Source organism: Mustela nivalis (genome assembly GCF_964662115.1).
Source record: "Mustela nivalis genome assembly, chromosome: 11".
In the NCBI taxonomy this organism is placed as follows: Eukaryota; Metazoa; Chordata; class Mammalia; order Carnivora; family Mustelidae; genus Mustela; species Mustela nivalis.
Window position 1 is genome coordinate 101,255,771 of NC_139030.1, and position 22,594 is coordinate 101,278,364.

General features: G+C 36.9%; 1 protein-coding gene across 2 annotated transcripts in view; it reads left to right on the forward strand.

Moving 5' to 3' along the window:
• TRAK2 (trafficking kinesin protein 2) overlaps window positions 1-22,594 on the forward strand; it is a 66,253-nt gene that overhangs the window by 12,859 nt on the left and 30,800 nt on the right. The window contains exons 1-3 of one of the 2 annotated variants that reach the window (XM_082688923.1): window positions 5,629-5,867; window positions 13,759-14,048; window positions 22,289-22,483. In XM_082688923.1, coding sequence (XP_082545049.1) covers window positions 13,958-14,048; window positions 22,289-22,483 — 286 coding nt within the window. In that variant the 5' untranslated portion in view covers window positions 5,629-5,867; window positions 13,759-13,957. Of the gene's footprint in view, window positions 1-5,628; window positions 5,868-13,758; window positions 14,049-22,288; window positions 22,484-22,594 lie in introns of those variants that run through there. The other variant, XM_082688922.1, reaches the window with a different exon arrangement.

Genomic DNA, 22,594 nt, shown 5'->3' on the forward strand with positions numbered 1-22,594 from the left:
AAGCAAGTTTCCATTTGATTGTTAGAAGGGTCAAGAAGAAAGGAAGACACAGGTTCTCTAACTTTTATTATTTCTGTTTTTAAACTTTGTATTTATCCTCCTGCTGTGTTCAAATGGTGTTTCAATGGGTCTTATCTATTTTACTCCAAGGTAAGCTCTGAAGAGCAGATTATACAGTAATACACTTAAGTCTGCCGGCATGATTACATCTGTTCAGTTTATTCCTAATCTCCCGTGAACTCTGTAGGTTTTCAGGTGATGAAGTCTCTTGATTTTATCTACTACCTAAATTTTGCCAGTCAACATTGGAAGAAAATACTTTCTGATGTGTTGGGGAAGGATTTATTCGGTTCTAGAAATAGAGTACTTACCCTTTTGTGGAATCTGTTGTATAAAGTGTCTGTGCTCAAGATGCTTCCCCCTATTTTTTGTTAAGAGAACAGGAAATCCCAAACACTCTAATGCCATTTACTCTGCATTACTCATTTTGAAGACCTATAATTTTTTTCCTTTTTTTTTTTAATCAAAAGGACGTAAATTTCTGTTTTAAAAAAAGATTTTAAAATACAATAGCTCTGCTGATTCTATTAATTCTCAGAATATAGATTCTTGACATCAGTTGCTCTCGTGAACAAATATTTTAGTATGTCTATAACCCAAATATCAGCTGAGTGTCCAGACAGGCTCTTTAAAAGCTAAATGGTTGGTTTGAACCTCCAGTTTCCTCCATGTTATGGGGAAACCAAAACCCTCCCTAAGATTTCTGCAAATTCCTGGTGTTCTTGTGGCTTCTGAGCTACTGTCATCTAGATGGGGTTTCTTTCCCTTGCCTTCTCCCTCCCTCTCCAGAGAAAGAAAGAACAACTATTTCCCTAGTCTTATGCAGAACATCTTAGCCTTCCTTTTGATGCTGCAGGGCCTCCCCTTCCACAAGTGGCTTTTCTGTGTATTTTCTCAAACAAAAACATTTGATTCCTAAGAGGAACTTTGCTGTCATATATTAAGATGATGAAATGTGTACCTTCTTCGGTATAATATGATGATAATAACGCTTTTAGTCAATCTTAGTTTCTCCATTTATCAAATTTCCAAATATTTAAATAACTTATACTAAACTTAGTCTCCACTCATTAGAAATTCTAAGAAAACCCTATCCTGAAAAAGCTTTTGCAATATTGCAACTGAATGTACCGTATAACATCATGTAGCTCTTTTGCTAGATCATACAGAGAAGAGGGTGCTCTCCTAAAAGGATATAGGATTTCAGACAGAGTTTAAGTGTCAAGTTGTTTTTTTTCTTGGAGAAGTAAATCAACACTGGTTTGTGAATGTGAGACTGAAGTGTACCCTTTTGAGGTTTGCATTTATTTAGTATCTTTGAGCTATTTTCTATCCTGTTTTCTTTGACTAGACTGCCATATGACATCACTAAATTATTTTTGACTTCCAGATAATAATTTGCTTTGTTTTTTCATATTTCTAAGCCAGTTTTTTGTAGTTTTTTTTTTTTGTTTGTTTTGTTTTGTTTATTTTTGTTTTTGGTAGAAGTGAGTTTGAAAAAAAGAAAGGGTGATGGAAAGAGGCATAAAACTAGGGATGTGTAATTAGAAGGTGATTCTATCTTGAGGATTTTATATATATGCTATTTCCTCTGATACTTACTGTCATGCTGGAATATCAAGTAAAAGATGGGATTCCTGCCTAGTAGTAGAATTTTTAAAAGATGATGTTGTTAATGCTTATTCAGCTGTTTATTGCATTTTCAATAAAAGTTTGGGGTCATTACAGTTTTTTATTCTGGGGTACAAAATACCATGATTTAAGGTGTAGACCAGAGGTCAACCAACTAGAGCCTATGGATCAAATTTAGCCAGTTACATGAGCTAAAAATGGTTTTTACATTGTTAAAGGGTTGAAAAAAAACAACAAAGATAATTGGTGATAGAAGCTTTATATGGCTGCAAAGCCTAAAATATTTCCTATCTGGCTTTTTACAGAAAAAGTTTGCTGACCCATGGAATGTAGTTTATTCACTACTTTTAAACACTTGTCTTTGAACTTAAATGTTTTCCCCTCAAAGTTTTACCAGATAACCAAGCACCTGAAAATGCCAATATTGAGGCCCACTCTCACTTAAAAAAAAAAATTTCCTTAGTTGAAATTTAATTGCTTTAGAGTAGGTAGGTAGTATTATATAAAGCAAATGTTTCCTATTCAGGCACATGTTCAAACTTTAAGAATTGAAGAGACACAATAATAATTATATAGGTAGGGTTTCCATAGGTTTTTTTTGTTTTGTTTTGTTTTTTGTTTTGTTTTTTAAAGATTTTATTTATTTATTTGACAGAGAGAGAGATCACAAATAGGTAGAGAGACAGACAGAGAGAGAGATGAGGAGAAGCAGGCTCCCTCCTGAGAAGAGAGCCCAATGCGGGACTCGATCCCAGGCCCCTGGGATCATGACCTGAGCCGAAGGCAGAGGCCCAACCCACTGAGCCACCCAGGCAACCCCATAGGTTTTTTTTTTTAATTTCCCCTTTTATCCCATACCTTGCTCCAAATATCCCTCACTTTCCAGCCCACAAGGCAAGCATTTTGATGTGTCAATAAATTTAATGCAGAAAAAAATTTAATTTATTGTGGCAATGTCATTATGGTAGCTCTCTAATTTTGCTTCTTGCTTTATACCCTCAGCACTGTATTTCTAGGGCTGTGTTGCTCCATGTGTGTATCCACCACATTTTACCAATCTGCTCTTTTTTTTTTTTTAATGGAGATTTTATTTATTTATTTGACAGACAGCGATCACAAGTAGACAGAGAGGCAGGCATAGGGGCAGGCAGAGAGAGGGGGAAGCAGGCTCCCTGCTGAGCAGATAGCCCAATGAGGGGCTCAATCCCAGGACTCCAAGACCATGACCTGAGCCGAAGGCAGAGGCTTTAACCCACTGAGCCACCCAGGCGCCCCTACCAATCTGCTCTTTAGGAAGTAGGCCCTCACCTTACTATCACTAATAGCAATACAGGAGACAGTCTCCTACATGTCTCTTTATAGGCTGATAGGAGAATTTCTTTGACATAGGTAATTACCAGGAGCACAATTGCTGGATCTTAGGGTATGTATATACTTAATTTGACTACGTAGTTTTTGTTGGTTCCTTTGAATGGCTCTACTCCCATCATGCAATCTCACTGTGGGCTTTTTGAGGAAATTTTTGTAAGAGTTTGCCTAACACCAGTGGTTAGTGACAAGAAAGGACTACCTTAGGTTAGAATAATTGTTAGAACTGCAGTTCCAGGTGAGATACATAGCCATGCTTTTTATAAGAGCATGTGCTGTTTTGAGAGTAGAGCTGTTAACAATGTGGAAGGGTAGGAACTAATCTGAACTTGAATCTTCTATGTCTGGATAACCAGGTATCATGAAATGGTATTGGTTGTATTTTTTTAATTAATTAATTTATTTATGAGTGAGAGAGCAAGGGGTAGGGGCAGAGGAAGATGGAGAGAGAGAACCTCAAGCAGACTCCTCACTAAACGCGGAGGACAAATCCGGACGTGATCTTACGACCTGAGATCATGACCTGAGCTGAAATCAAGAGTCAGATACTTAACTGACTGAGTCACTCAGGTGCCCCGGTATTGTTTGTATTTTATAATTCTACCTCTTTATCTACTTAACTTTTAAATTATATTTAACACATAAATAATGTTTACTGTTCAAGTACTATTATAAATGCTTATAAATATTAACTCATTTAATCCACGTAACCTAGAAGAAATGTACTGTGATTGTCCCTATTTTATAAATGAGGTAACTGAGGCATAGAGGGATTAAGTTATCTAAGTATAGATTTCTCAGTTTTAATATTATTCATTAAAGTATATGGAGAAGGAAATAAGAATCTGTCAAAAATAAATGGGTTATCTAGTATGTGTTACATCATAGTCCATTACAAATACAAAGGTGCTAATCAACTTTTGAATACCAATATATGTAATTCATCATAAGGCCAAATAGGAAAGAGAAACATATCTACTATACATGTTTAATATTGTTAATATCATACTTCTAAGATTCAAAAATAAAATGCACCGATAATGATAACCTTTTATTAGATGCCATTGCTGGTACTCCAGCATATTGGATGTGTGAATTTGCCAGATGGGTGAAATTTGATTATTTAAGCACCATAAAATACTATCTTTTAATATTTTATTTCAAATCCCGTTTTTATAACTTCCCAAAGAGTAGTTATAGAGGTATGATTTAACATTTTCCTTGTAATTGGGGTGGTATTTTGCTAACTGTCATTGTACTTTGATGAGGATATAAATGCAAAATATGAAACAAAACGGCTTTTGATAATGATTAGACCTTGCTTCTTGAAAAAGCCTGTAATATTGTTTTGCTTTTGGATTATCTGCCTAACTTTATAAAAGGTAAAGTATGGAATGTGCAGCCACAGTTGTATAATGTGGCTGCTTTTCTGTGAAATTGATCATTGACTCACAAGTGTTTCCTTACCTAGAAAACCTTCTTCAGTGTTGCTGCAGTAGTTTTAGTTCTTAGTGATTTGAAGACCCTGATGAATCACAAAGACCTATTAACTGTGACATATTCTCTCACCATTCACTATTTGTTTAGGAAAGTACAGAGAAACAGTATCCCTTTCCACTTCAGTAGTTTGGGCCAGATTATTCAGAGGATATAAATTCATTATCCTTTGCAAACAAGACTCACTGAAATTTTCTTGAGACCTTTAATATTTGGCTTGAAATAAAATGCCAAGCATAAGACATCTAAAGTTCTGTCTTTAAATGTATAGGACAAAAAGCCCTGTTCTTGAACGATGTCTTATAAATCTCTTTAAATGCAAACTCCTCTGCTTAAAATGTATAATTTATAGGAACTTTCTGGCTAGGAACAGAGTATGCTCCAGAGCAGATTCAGCTCTGCTGATTGCTGTCAGATGGTCGTTTGCGATTCAGCCGTTATTGTTATTTGTAGCATGTTTGTTTTATGTATATGGTTTTGAGGTGTTTTATAAATATTACAAACCCCATTTTGTCCCTAAAAGCAGCGTTAGTGATTGACTGATGGACACAAAAGTGGAAATAGTGTAAAAAATTTAAAGTGAGGGGCGCCTGGGTGGCTCAGTGGGTTAAGCCGCTGCCTTCGGCTCAGGTCATGATCTCAGGGTCCTGGGATCGAGTCCCACATCGGGCTCTCTGCTCAGCAGGGAGCCTGCTTCCCTCTCTCTCTCTCTGCCTGCCTCTCTGCCTGCTTGTGATCTCTCTCTGTCAAATAAATAAATAAATCTTTATAAAAAAAAATTTTAAGTGAGAAAATTACACATGTTAAATAAAGGATGATTTTGAAGGACAAGTCCATGAAATACGACATACCTGTGCAAGTGACAGGCACATGTGAAGAAATGTGAATGTTTGAAATGGTTTGGGCAGAGAATCATTGTTAACGTGGGATGCCTATTTAGTCAAAGATTCAGTTAAAGTGAGGAGTTCAAGAATTTAAAGACTAAACATGGTGAATGCAAGGGTGGTTATGGAAACTTATCAAAAACCACAGATGGCACCGTGGTTCACCGTTTTCCCTAATCTGCAGGCGAAGCTCTGGTGTAGGTTCCTTTGCCGCCAAAGGTTCACTCCCTTCTGTTGGTAGAGATTGTGGCAGGGAAGGGTTCCCTTCCTCAGCAGATGTTTTTTGTAAACAAAACAGGGCAGTTTTTAAAAATGCTCAAAATACACAGTTAGGAGGAAACGCGGAACCCATAAGCCTAAATCTCACTCATGGTTTTGGACCTTTAAACTAATGGATTTAACAGCATTTTGGAATCCAACCTGTTTGTAAGTAGAGTTGCCTCCATATATTTCATATTCTGAAACCCTGATTTTTTTTTAAGATGTGTGTATGTACATATGTATGTATTTAAGAGAGAGAGCAGGAAGGAGAGACAGGGAGAGAGAATCCGAAGCAGATGCGACACTGATCACAGAGGCCAGCCTGGGTCTGTTCTCATGCCCCTGAGATCATGACCCGAGCAGAAACCAAAAGTTGGATGCTTAACTGACTGTGCCCTCCCGGTGCCCCAACACTACTGATCTTTAAAAAAGATCACTAAAAAAGAGGGACAAAGTATCTGCAGGGCATAATTCCTATTTCCTAAGGGTGAACGTTACAACTGCTGGGAGACCAGCTGTGCTGAATAGCCGTGTCATATGTTAGGGCACGTTAGTGCAGCTACACTTGGTGTTGTGGTCTCTGTCTTTGTGAGCTCTGCTTCTCACTCCTCAGGTTGGATTTTGGTGGTGACACACACACACACATACACCCTTTTTCCCCAACTTTCTTCTTCCTTTTCTTCTCCTCCTTCTTCCTCTTCTCCCTCTCCTTCCCCTCCCCCCTTCCTTCTCCTCCTCCTCCCCCTCCCCCTCCGCTCTTCCTCCTCCTTCTCCTCCTCCTCCTCCTCTTTCTTTTTCTTCAAGATTTTATTTAGGGACACCTGCGTGGTTCAGTTGCTTAAGCATCTGCATATGGCTCAGGTCATGATCCCAGGGTCCTGGGATTGAGTCCTGCATTGGGCTCCCTGCTCAGCAGAGAGTCTGCTTCTCCCTCTGCCTGCCAGTCCCCCTACTTGTGTGCTTTCTTACTGTCTCTCTGTGACAAATAAATAAAATCTTTTTAAAAAATCCTATGTTTACTTTAATTCTAGGTCTTGTGCTTCTGTTAAGATGAAGTTTCTCTTATTGTTTTAGCCTTTTCTGTAAGGCTGTTTTGGCCATAGCATGCTATTTTAAGGAAGTAGTAAGATTCTTTTTAAGGCACAGGGCCTATATTTTGGCACCCACTGTTGACCACTTTGTTCCCATGGCTAGGCTAAGCTAACTCATTAGACATGTTTTCTTCAGCAATATTTCTACCAATGACATGTTTTGGTTGTTCTTTTTAAGTCTTATTCTTATTTAAATAAGTCACTTGGCTGTTTTACTCTATTTTCTCCTACATGTGCATGACTTATAAAGGCTGGCTTCTTGTTAAAGAATGCATGCTTGGTTGATTGAAGAAAAGCAGTGAAGTTGTTCCTGAAAAGAGTGAATAAAGATCCAGCATAGAAAATAGTTGGTGCTCAAAGAAGTACTAAGAATATGTTGTACAAACTAGGAGGGGCACGGAAAATGTGTCGGTTGTGTTTGTCAGAGTTTGCCAGCAGTTTCTACTACATTTAGGACTCTGGCTCTGCAAGCTTTCTGTTTTATTCATGCTTCAAGAGGTAGAAAGAAAAATGATTCGTGGCACTAAACTAACATCCCTTGTTACAAGGCAGGAAATAAATGGGATTTCTTATGTTAAGAGAAGATGCCATTAAGTGGTTTACATTGCTCCCAACTTTGTATGAGGCACAAAAACAGTAAAGATAATGAAATAGTACTATTTGGTGGTGATAGAAATAATAACTAATATTTGCATAGCACTTACTGTAATGGAAGCATGTTGTTCTAAGAGCTTTTCACGTGTTAACTCATGTAATTCCCTCAGCGACCCTCTGAGGTAGGTGTTCCTGTGATTCTCCCATAACTCACTTACTCAAGTAAGTAAACCTTGTTATTAGTCCCGTTTTACAGATGAAAAATGAGATTAAGTAATTTGCCCAGCCCTACAACTAGTAAGTGGTGGAACTGGGACTCAGATATGGGCAGTCTAACTCCAGTGTCCATGTTCTTAACCACTATAGTAGGCTGACTAATGGCTGCCAAAGACTCCTAGATTCGAATCCCCTGGAACCTATGAGTATTACCTTATATGGCATAAGGATTTTGCAGAAGGGACTAAATTAAGGATTTTGAGATGGGGAGATTATCCTGGATTATCTAGTTGGACCTTAAGTGTAATCATAGATGTCCTTATGAGGGAGGTAGATGGTGATTTGGCAGAAGGTTACATAGCAATGAAGGCGGAGAGATTTGAAGATGCTGTGCTGCTACTGGCTTTGAAGGTGAAGGAAAGAGCTCTGAGCCGAGGAGTGCAGCCTCAGAAGAAACCAGGAAGTGTACTCTTCTCAGAGCCTTCAGAGGAAGCACTGTCCTGCCAGTACCTTGTTTGGACCCATTAAAACCACTTCATCCTTTGATGTCCAGAACTGTAAGATAATGAATTGGTGTTGGTTTAAACCACTAAATTTGTGGTAGTGTGTTGCAGCAGCAACAGGGAACTAATACAACTACTGTGCTACGAATAAAGGTACTAGTTATGGTTAAAGCTTCTATTATAGTAGCTCTTCCCCCGAATCCTTGAAGGAATAAGCTTCAGTAATAATGTCCCTCAAATTCTTGCTTTATAAGGCACTTGTCACTTTATTGCTTTGTCCTTTCCTCTTTCAATACGAAGACTTTTCAATCTTTAGCCTACATCTATTACATAAACAGGGTAGCTATTCTGAGCTTAGAGTTGGCTGTTGAGCCAGAAATTTAAGAAATATTAGACAGAAGATATTATCTGTTCTTCAGGCCTAAACAAAAGGGGGAAGCTGAAGGGAATAAGCATGTCAGTGTCTACTGTAATGTCAGGTACCAAACTAGGATTTTTTTTTTTTTTTTTTTTTTTTTTTTTTTAGTTCTCATACTTGACTCTCCCTCTCAAGAGTAGTTAATTAACGGGACGCCTAGGTGGCTCAGTTGGTTAAGCAGCTGCCTTCGGCTCAGGTCATGATCCCAGCGTCCTGGGATCGAGTCCCACATCGGGCTCCTTGCTCAGCGGGGAGCCTGCTTCTCCCTCTGCCTCTGCCTGCCATTCTGTCTGCCTGTGCTCGCTCTCTCCCCTTCTCTCTCTCTGATAAATAAATAAAATCTTTAAAAAAAAAAAAAGAGTAGTTAATTATCATTCCAACCTTTACAATGAAGAACCATTAATAATGTGGTCAGAGTCAGAAAACCAGTCAGTAAGATGAAAATTTAAGCTTGTCTAATGCCAAGGTGCATACATTGTTTTATACTCAGCATTGTTACTTCACACTAATCCTGCTGAGGAGCTCAGATCCAGACCAGGGCATATCCCAAGGGTTTACTGAGTTCTAAAGAGTCACTAGGAAGAGCATATCATTTGCAGATCATCCCTGATCTGGTGCACAGTTGTCTTGTAAGTCAGGTTCCTGGATTATCCTGGAGGTCCAGATTGTTTCTACGTGACTCTGAAGATGGACTTGGTTTTCTTTATTCTTGCCTTTAGAGTTAACACTAAACAGTTAATACTACCTCCAGAACTAATTAAAAAGCAATCCTCTAGAGTAAAGATCTAGAGTCCATAGTTTTTGTTTCTGTGTAATACATATAAATATTAAAAAAAGAAAAAATATGAATGCTAATGTAAATATTAAAGATTAAGCCAGCTAATGGGTAAGTGGCCGGCAGGAAGAATGTCCCAAGGCTATCATTATATTTTCACAATGGTCTTTGGTTAGAATATGGTTAGTTCTGTTTAAAAACCACTTTGGACCTGTAGGAGAAGCACTTGGCTTCTGTTCTCTCCCTTTACATCCCCTTCCTCCTCCCTCTACATCCCCTTCCTCCTCCCTCTCTTCTTTCTTCTTTACCTTCTTCGCTCTACTTCTTTCTTCATAAGCAAATTTGTAACTTGGTGCTTTTTAAAAAATGCTTTCTTAGAAATTGAAACAACTTTAAATACAGTTATAGGTATAGAAAGTAGAATTTTGTTCTTTACTGAACTTCCTCAAGAGGTAGTGATCTAATTTTAAGTATCTAAAAGGGTGAATTCCGTGTTTAAAAGTTGACCTAGGAAATCACTGATTTAGACAGATGAATTATTTTGTTACTAGATCAGTTGGCCAACTTTTTCTATAAAAGGTCAGATAGGAAATATATTAGGCTTTGCCTAACTGCAAGTTCTCTGTTAACAATTACCAAGCTCACCCACTGTACCATGAAAACAATGGATGGTATTTCAACAAATGAGTCTGGCTGTGTTCTCATTTATGACACTGAAATTTGAATTTCATATAATTGTCACATATTAGGAAACATTTTAACTTGGGTTTTTTTCAACTATTTAAAAATATAAAACTATTCTTAGCTCACAGATTGTACAGAAACAGGTGACAGGCCAAATTCAGTGTTCAGGCAGTAGTTTACTGACCCTGCACTAGGCCTGTTATACACTAGCATATTTATTCTTATATTTGTGTCACCATTCTGTATTTCAGGATACACTGCTGGGCTTATCTATAAATCCGGGTCTCTGGAGTGTGATAATTTTAAAGATCATGTGTGACATAAAGACTTGGGTAGTAGATGGTTTTGGTTGCCTACTCAAGAATTATCCCCGCCCTCACTTCTTTGATGGCAGAACCCCAAGTTGAGATTTTGTTCGAATACCTGGTGGTCATAAACTTCCGGGGAGGTTGTTTTCTTCCTCCTCCCAGTTCCTGGGTGTGGGGGTGGGCAGAGAAATCTCTATTGGTCTGATCCAATTTTAGTTCCATTCCCTTTGCAGTGGTTGATTTAAGAATGGCAATTTGGGAAATAAGGTACGTGGGGAAGACTTCAGTTGTATACACTAGACTGATTGTGGCTGTGAAAATGAATTTTTGACAACTGGAGGTAAAGTACCTAAAAAAATACTTTTGAGTATCACTTCATTTTGCACTGGCTAGTGCAGATTGCTGTTTTGACAGCAATCCTGACAATTTTATGTTTTACTTAAAAAATAGAATTTTTAAAAGTTTTTATTTATATTCTAGTTAACATACGGTGTTGTATTAGTTTCAAGTATACAATATAGTGATTCAACACTTCCATCCAGCACCTGGTGTTCGTTACCAGTGCACTCCTTAATGCACATCACCTATTTCACACGTTACCCCCACCCCACTAACCTCTGGTCACCCTCAGTTTCTTCTCTGTATTTAAGAGTCTGTTTCTTGATTTGCCTCCTCTCCCTCTCTTTCTCTCTCTCTCTTTTCCCCATTGTTCATTTGTTTTGTTTCTTAAATTCCACATGTAAGTAAAATCATATGGTGTTTGTTTTTCTCTAAATGATGTATTTTGCTTAGCATAATGCTCTAGATTCATCCATGTCATTGCAAATGGCAAGATTTCAGTCTTTTTTACAGCTGAGTTATATTCCTGTGTGTGTGTGTGTGTGTGTGTGTGTGTGTGTGTGTGTACATACCACATCTTCTTTACCCATCCATCTGTCGATGGACACTTAGGCTGTTTTCATAATTTGGCTATTATGGATAATGCTACTATAAACATCAGGTTCGTGTATCCCTTTGAATTAGTATTTTTGTATTCTTTGGGTAAAAACCTGGAGTGCAATTGCTGGATCATAGGGTAGTTCTATTTTTAACTTATCAAGGAACCTCCATGCTGTTTTCTGCTATGAGTGAGCACACCAGTCTGTATCCCCACCACCAGTGCACGAAGCTTCCTTTCTCTGTACGTCCTTGCTAATACCGGCTGTTTCTTGTATTGTTGATTTTAGCCGTTTGATAGGTATGAGGTGACATCTCATTATAATTTTGGTTTGCATTTCCCTGATGATGAGTGATATTGAGCATCTTTTCATGTGTCTATTGGCCATCTGTATGTCTTCTTGGAAAAATACCTATTTATGTCTTCTGCCCACTTTTTAATTGGATTATTTGTTTTTTGGGGTGTTGAGTTTCTTAAGTTCTTTATGTATTTTGGATACTAACCCTTTTACAGATATATCATTTGCAAACATCTTCTCCAATTCCTTATGTTGCCTTTAGTATAGAATTTAAAATTTTTTATTTATTAAAATTTTCTGAATTCAAATATAGAAAAATTAAATTTCTGTTATGTCAACATAAAATTACAAACTCCTTTTTTGGGAAGAACTGTTGTTTATTCCATTATGTCTTTTTCCTTACAAAAATGTATTTAAAAAAAAAAAAAGGCAACCCTGTGTCAATAACCTCAGAAGTTTTTGAAATTTTACTGGTCCATGTAAACCTGAAAGTTGGTATTGGAAATCCTGGGCTGTACTCAGTAAACTCCATTCTTACTGTCTTACTTCCTTACTCCTTGCAGCTTAGCTTTGGGCCTAACTTCTTGGCTGAATTGGTTTCTAGGAGGTTAATATTGATTTTAGGGTCCTAGTACCCCCTTTTTAAAATAAATCTCTCCTTTGCCTTTTCTGTAGTATTTAATTCTCTTGCCCATTTCATCTCTGAAACTGTCTTTCATAGTATTTACGGAGAGTGCTTTTCTCTTCTACCTCAGTGACCATATTTCAGTTGCTTTTAATGCCTTTATTTTGTTCCCTTCCATTTGGTGGGGGTGACTTTTGTAAAACACTGAATGTTTACAATGCCTATAAATAGTATGCATGGGAATGAGTTAGCCACAAATAGAAGCTGCAAGTTGCTAAGTAGAGACTATTTGGTAGAGACTGTCTTTTGATATAAAGCCAGACTTATAATTAGTATTAAACAGTTCTCCTAACTGGTAACAGTTTTTATCAAGTACACACACACATTTTATGCATTACATTTGTTTGTGTACCATTATTAAACCATTTCTTTGTGGATATTTTCTCTTCAGTCGTGTGTTTATGGTTTAAAAAAACACCATATGGGCATTCTTGTGCCTATATTTTGTCATACTTTGTGAGCATATTCATATTATAAATTGTTAGTGGTAGAATTGTTGAATTATTGTGTATGCACACTTTTAAAGTTTGGTAGACATTGCCAAATAGCCTTTCAAAAAGTTTGTACCAGTTTGCACTTTTATCAACAGTATGAGTGCTGCTTCTCCATACCCTCCCCAACAATGAATGTAATAAAACTCAATGTTTGCTGATCGAATAGGTGAAAAGTAGTTTCTTTCCATTTTTATTTAGTCGTAGGTGAGGTTGAACATCTTTTATATCAGTGGTTTTCAACTGGGGGTGATTTTGCCTACCAGGGGACATTTGGCAATGTCTGAAGATGTTTCTGGTTTTACATCTGGGAGAGGGTCTGGGGAGAGAGTTCTGCTGGCAGACTGCTGAACTTCTGCAGTGCACTTGACCAAGCATTATCCCCAAATACTAGTAGTGCCAGAGTGGGGAAACTATACCATTCATTATCATCTCCTTTGTTGGTTTATTATCTGTAATTCTTGAGTTATTTTATTGGTTGCTTTAGGGTTTATAGTATACATCTTTAACTTATCACGGTTTACCTTCAAGAGATATTTTACTATTTCGTGTGTAATGTAAAAGCCTTATAACAGTATATTTCCATTTTTCTCTTTCTGGCCTTTGTGCTGATATTGTATACATTTTACTTCTACATATGTTACAGACTCTGTATTTTTTGATTATTATTATTATTATTTTACTTTAAACATTGATTATCTTTAAATTTTTAAATATTATATAATTTATTTATTAGATTGCACCTATACGTTCTGACATGTATATAATTGTGAAACCACCACCACTTACCACAACAATGAATCTACTCCTCATCCCCGAAACATTTCTCCTGCGCCTTGGGACTCCCCTCCCCCAGCCCCAGGAAGCCACTGATCTGCTTTCTGTTACTGTAGATCGGTGTACATTTTTGCAATTTTATGTACATGGAATTAGACACTATGTATTTTCGTATTGTCTGACATCTTTCACCCAACATGATTATTTTGATATTTATCCATGTTGTAAGTATCACTAGGAAAACATTCTTAATGACACTTGATGTGTTCTTTGTTTTAGGTCATGACTCTCCAGGGTATGATAATCACATGAGAACACTCATTGCTGCAGATGTCATTTGACTCATCCAAAAAAAGCTGTTTTAAAGAAAATAGCAGTACAACCAGATCCATTTTGTTATTGAATGGCTTGATGGATTTCCTTTACTCTGATTCATACCAAAGCTGCCCTTGTCAACCAAAGCAAGAAAGGATCCTGCATGAATCAATCACAGAATGCCATTTTTACATCACCAACAGGTGAAGAAACCCTCATGAATAGCAATCACAGAGACTCAGAGAGTATCACTGGTGAGTCTGGTTTAATAAATTTTGAAGTGCAATTCCCAGCATGTAAGACCCACCAGGATGAAACCCTGGCCTCGCTTTCCAGCCTGATCTCCTGAGAGACTAACTGAATTAATCTTTCCTTCTCCCGGTCTCCAACTGAATTATCAAAATCAGCCTTACGTGTTGTGTGTTGTCTCTGTCAGATTGTCCTGCACCACGTGAGCCCTGGTCAGCAGGACCTCTTTGTCTTTCTTTTTTTTTTTTTTTAAGATTTTATTTATTTATTTGAGAGAGAGAGATCACAAGTAGGCAGAGAGGCAGGCAGAGAGAGAGGAGGAAGCAGACTCCCTGCTGAGCAGAGAGCCCGATGCGGGACTCGATCCCAGGACCCTGAGATCATGACCTGAGCCGAAGGCAGCAGCTTAACCCACTGAGCCACCCAGGCGCCCCCTCTTTGTCTTTCTATTTGTATCTTTGACAAGGCTTTTTCATACACCCTGCAAACACCGGACAACAGTTTGTGACACTTAAGAAGCTCCCAGGACACACAGGCTATTCAGACATAGCTGTAGAGCCCTTATCTATAAGACGAAATCAAAAACACTCTGTACACCCAAAGTTTGTTTCTAAACTTTGGTTCTAAAATTCATTGCACAAAACCTGACCTGTGTAGCTATTTCTAGACTTCTTTTACTTAGTGCTAGTATTTGTTTGCTGAAAATGTATTAATGTATTTAAATATGGGGTGCTGCTACTAAACCAGTTGGAGTTGTTATAGATCCTACGGTACACACATAGCCTTACACACATTTTCTAAAACTCCGAAAAAATCTGAAATCCGTCCAAACCCAAAGTTTTTTCCATCTTTTATTCAGCTTTATTGTAATCTCTTTATTAAGATAAAATAAAAGGTGCCCATTTCAGGTGCACAGTTTGGTTTTGACAAATATATACGCTCATGTAACCACTAGTACAGTCAAGTTGTAGGACATTTTTATTGTCCCTCCAAAAGTTCCTTGTACCCAGAGCACCCCCTCTCTCAACCACTGGCCCCTGGCAACCATTGATCTGCTCTCTGTCACTATAGATAAAATTTGCTTGTTCATACAGTTTCATACAAATTAATTTCAGAATTTCATACAAATTAATCTATGTCTTTTATGTCTGGCTTTCTTGTACAGCAAAATGTTTTTGAGATTTATGCACATGGCGGTATGTATCCGTAGTTCAGTCATTTTTATTGCTGAATTGCAAATCCTTACCTCTGCTATTGTAGCAGAAAAACAGCCACAGGCAAAATATAAAAGAACAAGTATGATTGTGATCCAGCAGAACTGGATTCACAAAATCAGGCAGAGGCAGCTGGCTAGAGCCTCCTGCTCTGCTGACCTCTGTCCTACAGCACTAGCACTTGGTAATGTCCGGTGTTTTTGATTGAAGCCACTCTAGTAGGTATGCCCTGGTATCTCTTTGTGGGTTTAGTTTTCCCTGATTGGACTAATGATGTCGACCATCTATTCACATGCTTATTGGCCATTTCTAGATCTTATTTTGAGTTGTCTATTCAAATCATTTGCCCATTATAAAATTTTTCTTACCATTGAATTGTAAATGTCTTCATTATATTCTAGATGTAAATCCTTTGTTAGATAAATGGGTTGCATATATTTTCTCCCATACCAGCTTGCCTTTTCATCTTTGCTGTTGTTGTTATTTTAAAATAATTTCCACACCCAGTGTAGGGCTCCAACTCACAACCCTGAGATCAAGAATCCTATGCTCTACCAACTGAGCCAGCCACGTTCTCCTGCCTTTTCATCTTCTTGATAATGCCTTTTGAAGAGCAAAAGTTTATATTTTGGTGGAGTCTAGTTTTCAGTTTTTGCTTTCATAATAGTTTGATTTTTGTGTGTGTGTTTCTAAAAAAAATCTTCACTTACTTCAAGATCACAAAGATACTCTCCTTTGTTCTCTTTTATTTTTTAATAAAGATTTTTTATTTATTTACTTGAAAGAGAAAGAGAGGACACACAGGGAGAGGGAGAAGCAGACTCCCTGCTGAGGAGGGAGTCTGACAGATTCTGGGCTTGATCCCAGAACACTTGGATTTTATTTATTTTTTTGAGAGAGATAGTGAGTTAGAGAGAGCATGAGCAGAGGGAGGGTCAGAGGGACTGGAGAGAAAATGGGAGCCGATGTGGGGCTGAATCCCAGGACCCTGATACCATGACCTAAACGGAAGGCAGATGCTCAAACTACTGAGCAACCCAGGCTCCCTGCTTTGTTTTCTTTTAGAAGTTTCCTATGTTTTGTTTTTACATTTAGGTGAATGGTCCATTTTATAGTTAATTTTGCACGTGGAATGAGGTTAGGGTCCAGATTTTTTTTCTCCATTGAATGTTTAGTTGTTTCTGCACCACTTATTGAAAACACTGTCTTTCACCCTATTGAATTACCTTAGTAATTTCATTGAAAAATCACTTGCATATGCATGTGTGGTTCTATTTCTGGACACTTCACTGCATTCCTTTAATCCCTAAGGCTATCTTTATATAAATACTACATTGTCTTGATTTCTGTAACTCTGTAGTAAATCTCAAAATCAGATAGTATAAATTGCCTTTGCTCTTTTTTTTTTCCCAAAAATTGTTTTGGCCATTCTAGGTTTTTCACATCTTTACATAAATTTTAGAATCAGCTTGTCAGTTTCCAGTTGAATGGAATTACATAGACTCTAGAGAATTGACATGTTAAGACAATTTAGTCTTCCAGTCCGTGAACATGATACATTTCTCCATTTATTTAGGTCTTTTTAAATTTCTTTTAACAGTATTTTGTAATTTTTATTATATAGGTCTTACACATATTTAATTTTAAAAATTGTAATTATTTCTCCTACTGTATGGCATTTTTTATTTAGTTTTATTCTACAGGTGTTTACTGCTGGTGTATAGAAACGAAATTGATTATATGTTGACCTTGTATTCTGGAACTCTACTTAGTTTTATTTTTTTATTAAAAAAAAATTTTTTTTAGAGAGCGAGAACACACCAGCAGAGGGGGCAGGTGCATGAAAGGGGCAGAGAGAGAGAGAGAGAGAATCTTAAGAAAGCTCCATGTTTTGCACAGAGCCCAGTGTGGGGCTCGATCTTATGACCCTGAGGTCAAGACCTGAGCTGAAATCAAGAGTCAGATGCTTAACTGACTGAGCCATCTGGGTGGCCCTTAGTTTTATTAACTTTCTTATAGATGCCTTAGAATTCCATCTGTAAACCACAATGTTGTCTACAAATGGAGACAGTTTTACATGTTCTTTTCATTCTGGATGTGTTTTATTTCTTTTTCTTGCCTTCTTGAATAAGACAGGATCTCAGTATATTTTTAATAAAAGTGATGAGAATATACATCCTTGCCATATTTCCGATATTAGAGAAAAGTTACAGTCTTGCCATTAATTTCCTTTAGAATGGCCTTTTTCAAATTGGAGAATTGTTTTTCTTTTCCTAGTTGGATAAGAGATTTTTGTCATGAATGGGTGTTGAATTTTGTCAAATGCCTGTTTTCCATTACTGAGATGGTTTTTCTTTCTTAGTCTGTCAATGTGGTGAATTCTGTTGATTTTCAGTTTTTTCTACTTTTGAATTTTTAAACCAACCTTGTGGGGGGAAACCGACACTTACCATGATGTATTATCCTTCTGACAGATTGTGGATTTGATTTATTAATGTTTTGTGTATATGTGCATGTGACCCATTCAAGAAAAGTATTAATTTGTACATTTTTTTCCTTGCAATGTCTTTGTTTGATTTTGGTATTACAGTAATGCAGGCCTCATAAAATATTCCTGCCTCTATTTTTGAAAAGACTTTGTATAGAATTAGTATGATAGCATTTTTCATCCTTTTACTTTTAACTTACCTGAATATTTAAAGGACATCTCCTGTAGAGAGCTTATGGTTAGATCATTTTATTTTTAACTCAGTTTGACTATCTCTACTTTATAATTGGGGTGTTTAGACGTTTTACATGTATATAATTATCAGTCTGGTTGAGTCAGTAGACTCTGTACTATCATTTCTTTTCTCTTTGTTCCATTTAATGGTTCTTTGTTTTTCCCTCATTCCTTCATTCTTTTGAACTGAGTTTTGGAGTTTTGTTTGGCTTGGTTTGGTTTGGTTTAGGATTCCATTTTAATTCCACTATTGACTGAGTAGGTACACCTCTCATTTTTCTAAGTGGTTGCTCTGTGTTTGCAGTTTGCATTTTTAACTTACTACATTGCATCCTCAGATAACATTATACTTGTTCATAAAGTGACATCCTTGCAACAGTATTCTGTTTCCCTCATCATCCTATGTGTTATTGTTGCCCTGTCTCTTACATCTACATGTTATACACATAATTAATTGTTATTATTTTTACTTTAGTCACTTATAGATTAAATAACAAGAATAAAGGTTTTATATAGTTACATACAGATTTGCCAGTTTTGTGGGGTTTTATTTCTTTTTATAGATCAAACTTTCCATTTTGTATCATTTTTGCCTGAGGAAGCAACATTTCTTGTAACAGAGGTTGGCTGGCAATGAATAGTTGCGCTTTTATGCTTGTCTGAAAAAAGTCTTTATTTCACCTTTTATGTGAGGTGTTTTCACTGGTACAGAATTCGGAGTTCACTTTTTATGCGCTTTAAGACATAAAAAGTGTTTGCTTATTCTTGTCTTTGTTCCCTCGAATGTAATGTTTCCTTTTTTCTTTCTCTCTGCTTTTAAGATTTTCTGTTTGGATTTTCTTTGTGTTATTCTGCTTAGAGTCGAACTTCTTTGAATGATGGATTTATAGTTTTAATTAAATTTACAAGATTTCAGCCATTATTTCTTCCAATATTCTTTCTGCTCTGCCTCTCTCCTTGTCTGTGACTCCAGTTGCGTGTATGTTAGACAGTTTGATACTATATGAAAAAAATCACTAATGATTTGTTTTTTCCCCAGTTGTTTGTTTTTCTTTATGCTTCATTTTAGATAGTTTCCATTGCTATGCCTTTGAGTCTACTACTTTTTTTTTTCTTCTGGGGAATATCTAATCTGTTAATGTTACCCAGTGAATTTTTCAACTTAGATATTATACTCTATTTCTACTTGGGTTTTATAAAGATTGATACAGCTCCTGTTTCTCTTTTCATCAAGTTTATGTTTTCCTTTTAAATCTTGGAGCATATTAATAATCACTGTTTTTAAATTGTTGTTTACTAATTTTATCATCTTTGTTGTTATTGGGCCTGTTTCTGTTGACTCATTTTCCAACTGGTAATGGATTACAATTTGCTTATTCTTTGCATATCAAATAATCTTTTATCAAATGCTTAATATTTTGAATGTTACATCATTAGAAGCTTAGATTTTGTTGCCTTCCTTGGAAAACTTAAAGTTCGTTCTGATGGGTCCTGAAGTTACTTGCTAATAAGGTCCATCCTTTTGAGGCTTGTTTTTAATCTTTGTTATGTGGGTCTCTAGATCACACTTTAGATCATATTGTAATGTGCTTTATTCTAGCATTAATTTAATCCTACTAAGAATAGGCCTGGCCTTTCTAAGATCTTTATTGATTATCCCAGATGTTCATAAGGTGTTTCTCCAATGACTAGATGAAATTCAGACCTCTTTTAGCATTGTATAGGAGAGTGACATAATTGGATATAAAGATACGGAGGAAAATTTTAGTGTTTTGAAGCTCTTCCAGAGAAACAAAAGGAGTCCTTGAATCTAAAGGGACACAATATGGCTAAAATTAAGTGAGCATATGGAGGGGACATTTGGAAGATAAAATGTTAGCAAGGGGGTTGTTAAGTTTGGATAATTAGGAGAGTAGTAAGTAGTACGTTATCAGAAATACAGAAGCAAATGGAGTGAGTCAAGGATATTTAATCTGCTAACCCTTGATCGTATATGCATTTTTTTAAATTTTATTTATTTATTTATTTGACAGACAGAAATCACAGGTAGGCAGAGAGAGAGGAAGGGAAGCAGGCTCCCCACTGAGCAGAGAGGATGTGGGGCTCAATCCCAAGACCCTGGGATAATGACCTGAGTGGAAGGCAGAGGCTTTAACCCACTGAGCCACCCAGGCCACCCTGTATATGCATTTTTTTTTTTTAAAGATTTTTTTTTTTTTAATTTATTTGACAGACAGAGATCACAAGTAGGCAGAGAGGCAGGCAGAGAGAGAGGAAGGAAAGCAGTCTCCTCTGCTGAGCAGGGAGCCCGATGCAGGGCTCGATCCCAGGACCCTGGGATCATGACCTGAGCCGAAAGCAGAGGCTTTAACCCACTGAGCCACCCAGGCGTCCCTGTATATGCATTTTTAAAAGTGCCTTTTGGAAGAAGGGAATTGGTAACCTTGAATTTTCACAGAACCTCATTAATGCATATTAAAAGACAGTTTCTAATTTAGATGGTTAACAATTTTGTTAAACATGTTGTGGGTTGAAGAGGAGGTGACAGGGAAGGAAATTGCAGCAAAGATTTTTAAATGTCATTCACACTAAACATTTGCTAAGCAATTAAAATGAAAGAGCTGTCATCTAAAATAAAACAAAATAAAAGATAGTTTATAGAGAATAAAAGCTCTTTTAATGAATGTTGAATTTTGTTCTTCATTTCCTGAATTGCCCACAAGCCTGTTTATAGCTCAGCATGTATTTATAGTCAACTTCTTTTCTTTCAAGTATTACACTGACAATTTGTATGTGATAAATTTATGGCAGGAAAAATTTGGATGATTGCATGGAATTGGTAGTAATAAAATTTAGTTGTATTTTTAGGGCTTTTAAAAAGATCTCCAAAGAAAAAAAAGGTCTGCTAAGGGTTGAGAGCTTCTTTAGAATCGTATTTAAGATTTTAAATGTACCTTATCTCTGTGATTCTGTGCCTTATCTTTGTGATTATGAAGTCACTGCTTGTCCTGGGTAAAGAGTGGTATGTGACATTGTCAGCTTACTCATGTTTGATTTATGGAAGTGTCATTGTTAAGGTCAAGCAGTAGAAATGTACTCTTTTAAGATATGCTTCCTTAAAATGAACTTCGTTGTTCTTTGACAGAGTTAGAATATGTTTCTTTATACCACCCACAAAGGAAATAGCAGATCTCTTTATAAAGTGTGAGAGTTGATATGACATCCTGTATTTTCTCTATTTTAAGCATGTTAAAAGGGATACATTTACTTTTTTCTGTAAACTGCTAAATTTGGTAAGTGTTAAAGGAGGGGCAGTATTTGGAACAGGAAGCCAGGGGCAAGCACATAAAGTCAGAGAAGCCAAGTGTGTTCAGAGATTATACGCAGGAGGTAGCTAGAGGTGCGTGGGCGAGAGAGTACCATGTGAAGGGTATTCAGGACTTCAAATGTACCACATCTTTCAAGTAAAAATGGTACAGTACTTATTCCAGTACTAGTGCTGGAACACTGTGCTGAAACGTTAGCATTACTGATTAACATTTAACCAATAAATGTTAATTTTTTAAAATATCTAGCTACTGTAAGAGTATACTGAAATGTAATTTTTCCAAATTTTGAAGACTCTTCCACAGCATTCAAATTTTGTTATTAAAGAATATGTCATTTTATTCCTTTCAAACTATTTTCTGCTCATTGTTTTGTATTGCCTTTACCCACCCCCCCACCAAGCATGTATGTTATTTGAGATCAGCTCTCTTTTAAGAAACATTAAATAGACTGATAAGGAGGAAATAAGAAATTTGTTCAAATTCATTTTAGTTTTTAAAAACATAGCTGTAGGGGCACCTGGGTGGCTCAGTGAGTTAAAGCCTCTGCCTTCGGCTCAGGTCATGATCCCAGGGTCCTGGGATCGAGCCCCACATTGGGCTCTCCGCTCAGCAGGGAGCCTGCTTCCTCCTGCCTCTCTGACTACTTGTGACATCTCTCTCTCTCTGTCAAATAAATAAAAAATACCTTTAAAAAATTTTTAAGATAAATAAAAACATAGCTATAGTCACCAAGCAATATATTTTTAAATAAAGTATAATTAAAATTCATGGTATTATCTTTATTATAGAAGTTTTCATATTAAAGAAACCTAGAGAAAGACCAACTGTAGACCAACACATATTAATAAAAATCACTGGAGAAATTATCCTGGCTAGTGTTTCTTTGGTTATCCTACTTTTGCAAACTAATTTCACTGTTTTCTCTGTAGCCTGGTAAGTTGGAATATTTTGGCTTCATTTACATGGACTCTCCTCTTTAGATGTCTGCTCCAATGAGGATCTCCCTGAAGTTGAGCTGGTGAGTCTGCTGGAAGAACAGCTACCGCAGTATAAGCTAAGAGTAGACTCTCTCTTTCTGTACGAAAATCAAGACTGGGCTCAGTCTCCACGCCGGCAGCAGCATGGGCCTGATGCTCTCTCTCCAGTCCTTGCTGAAGAGACTTTCCATTATATGAGTGAGTATTTTTTTTTTTACCCTTTTAGAGTTTGCCCATTGAGATCAAGATCATAAGCATCTCAGTGTTGACTTTTAAAACATTTGGCATCCGTAGACCTTGTTCACTGTG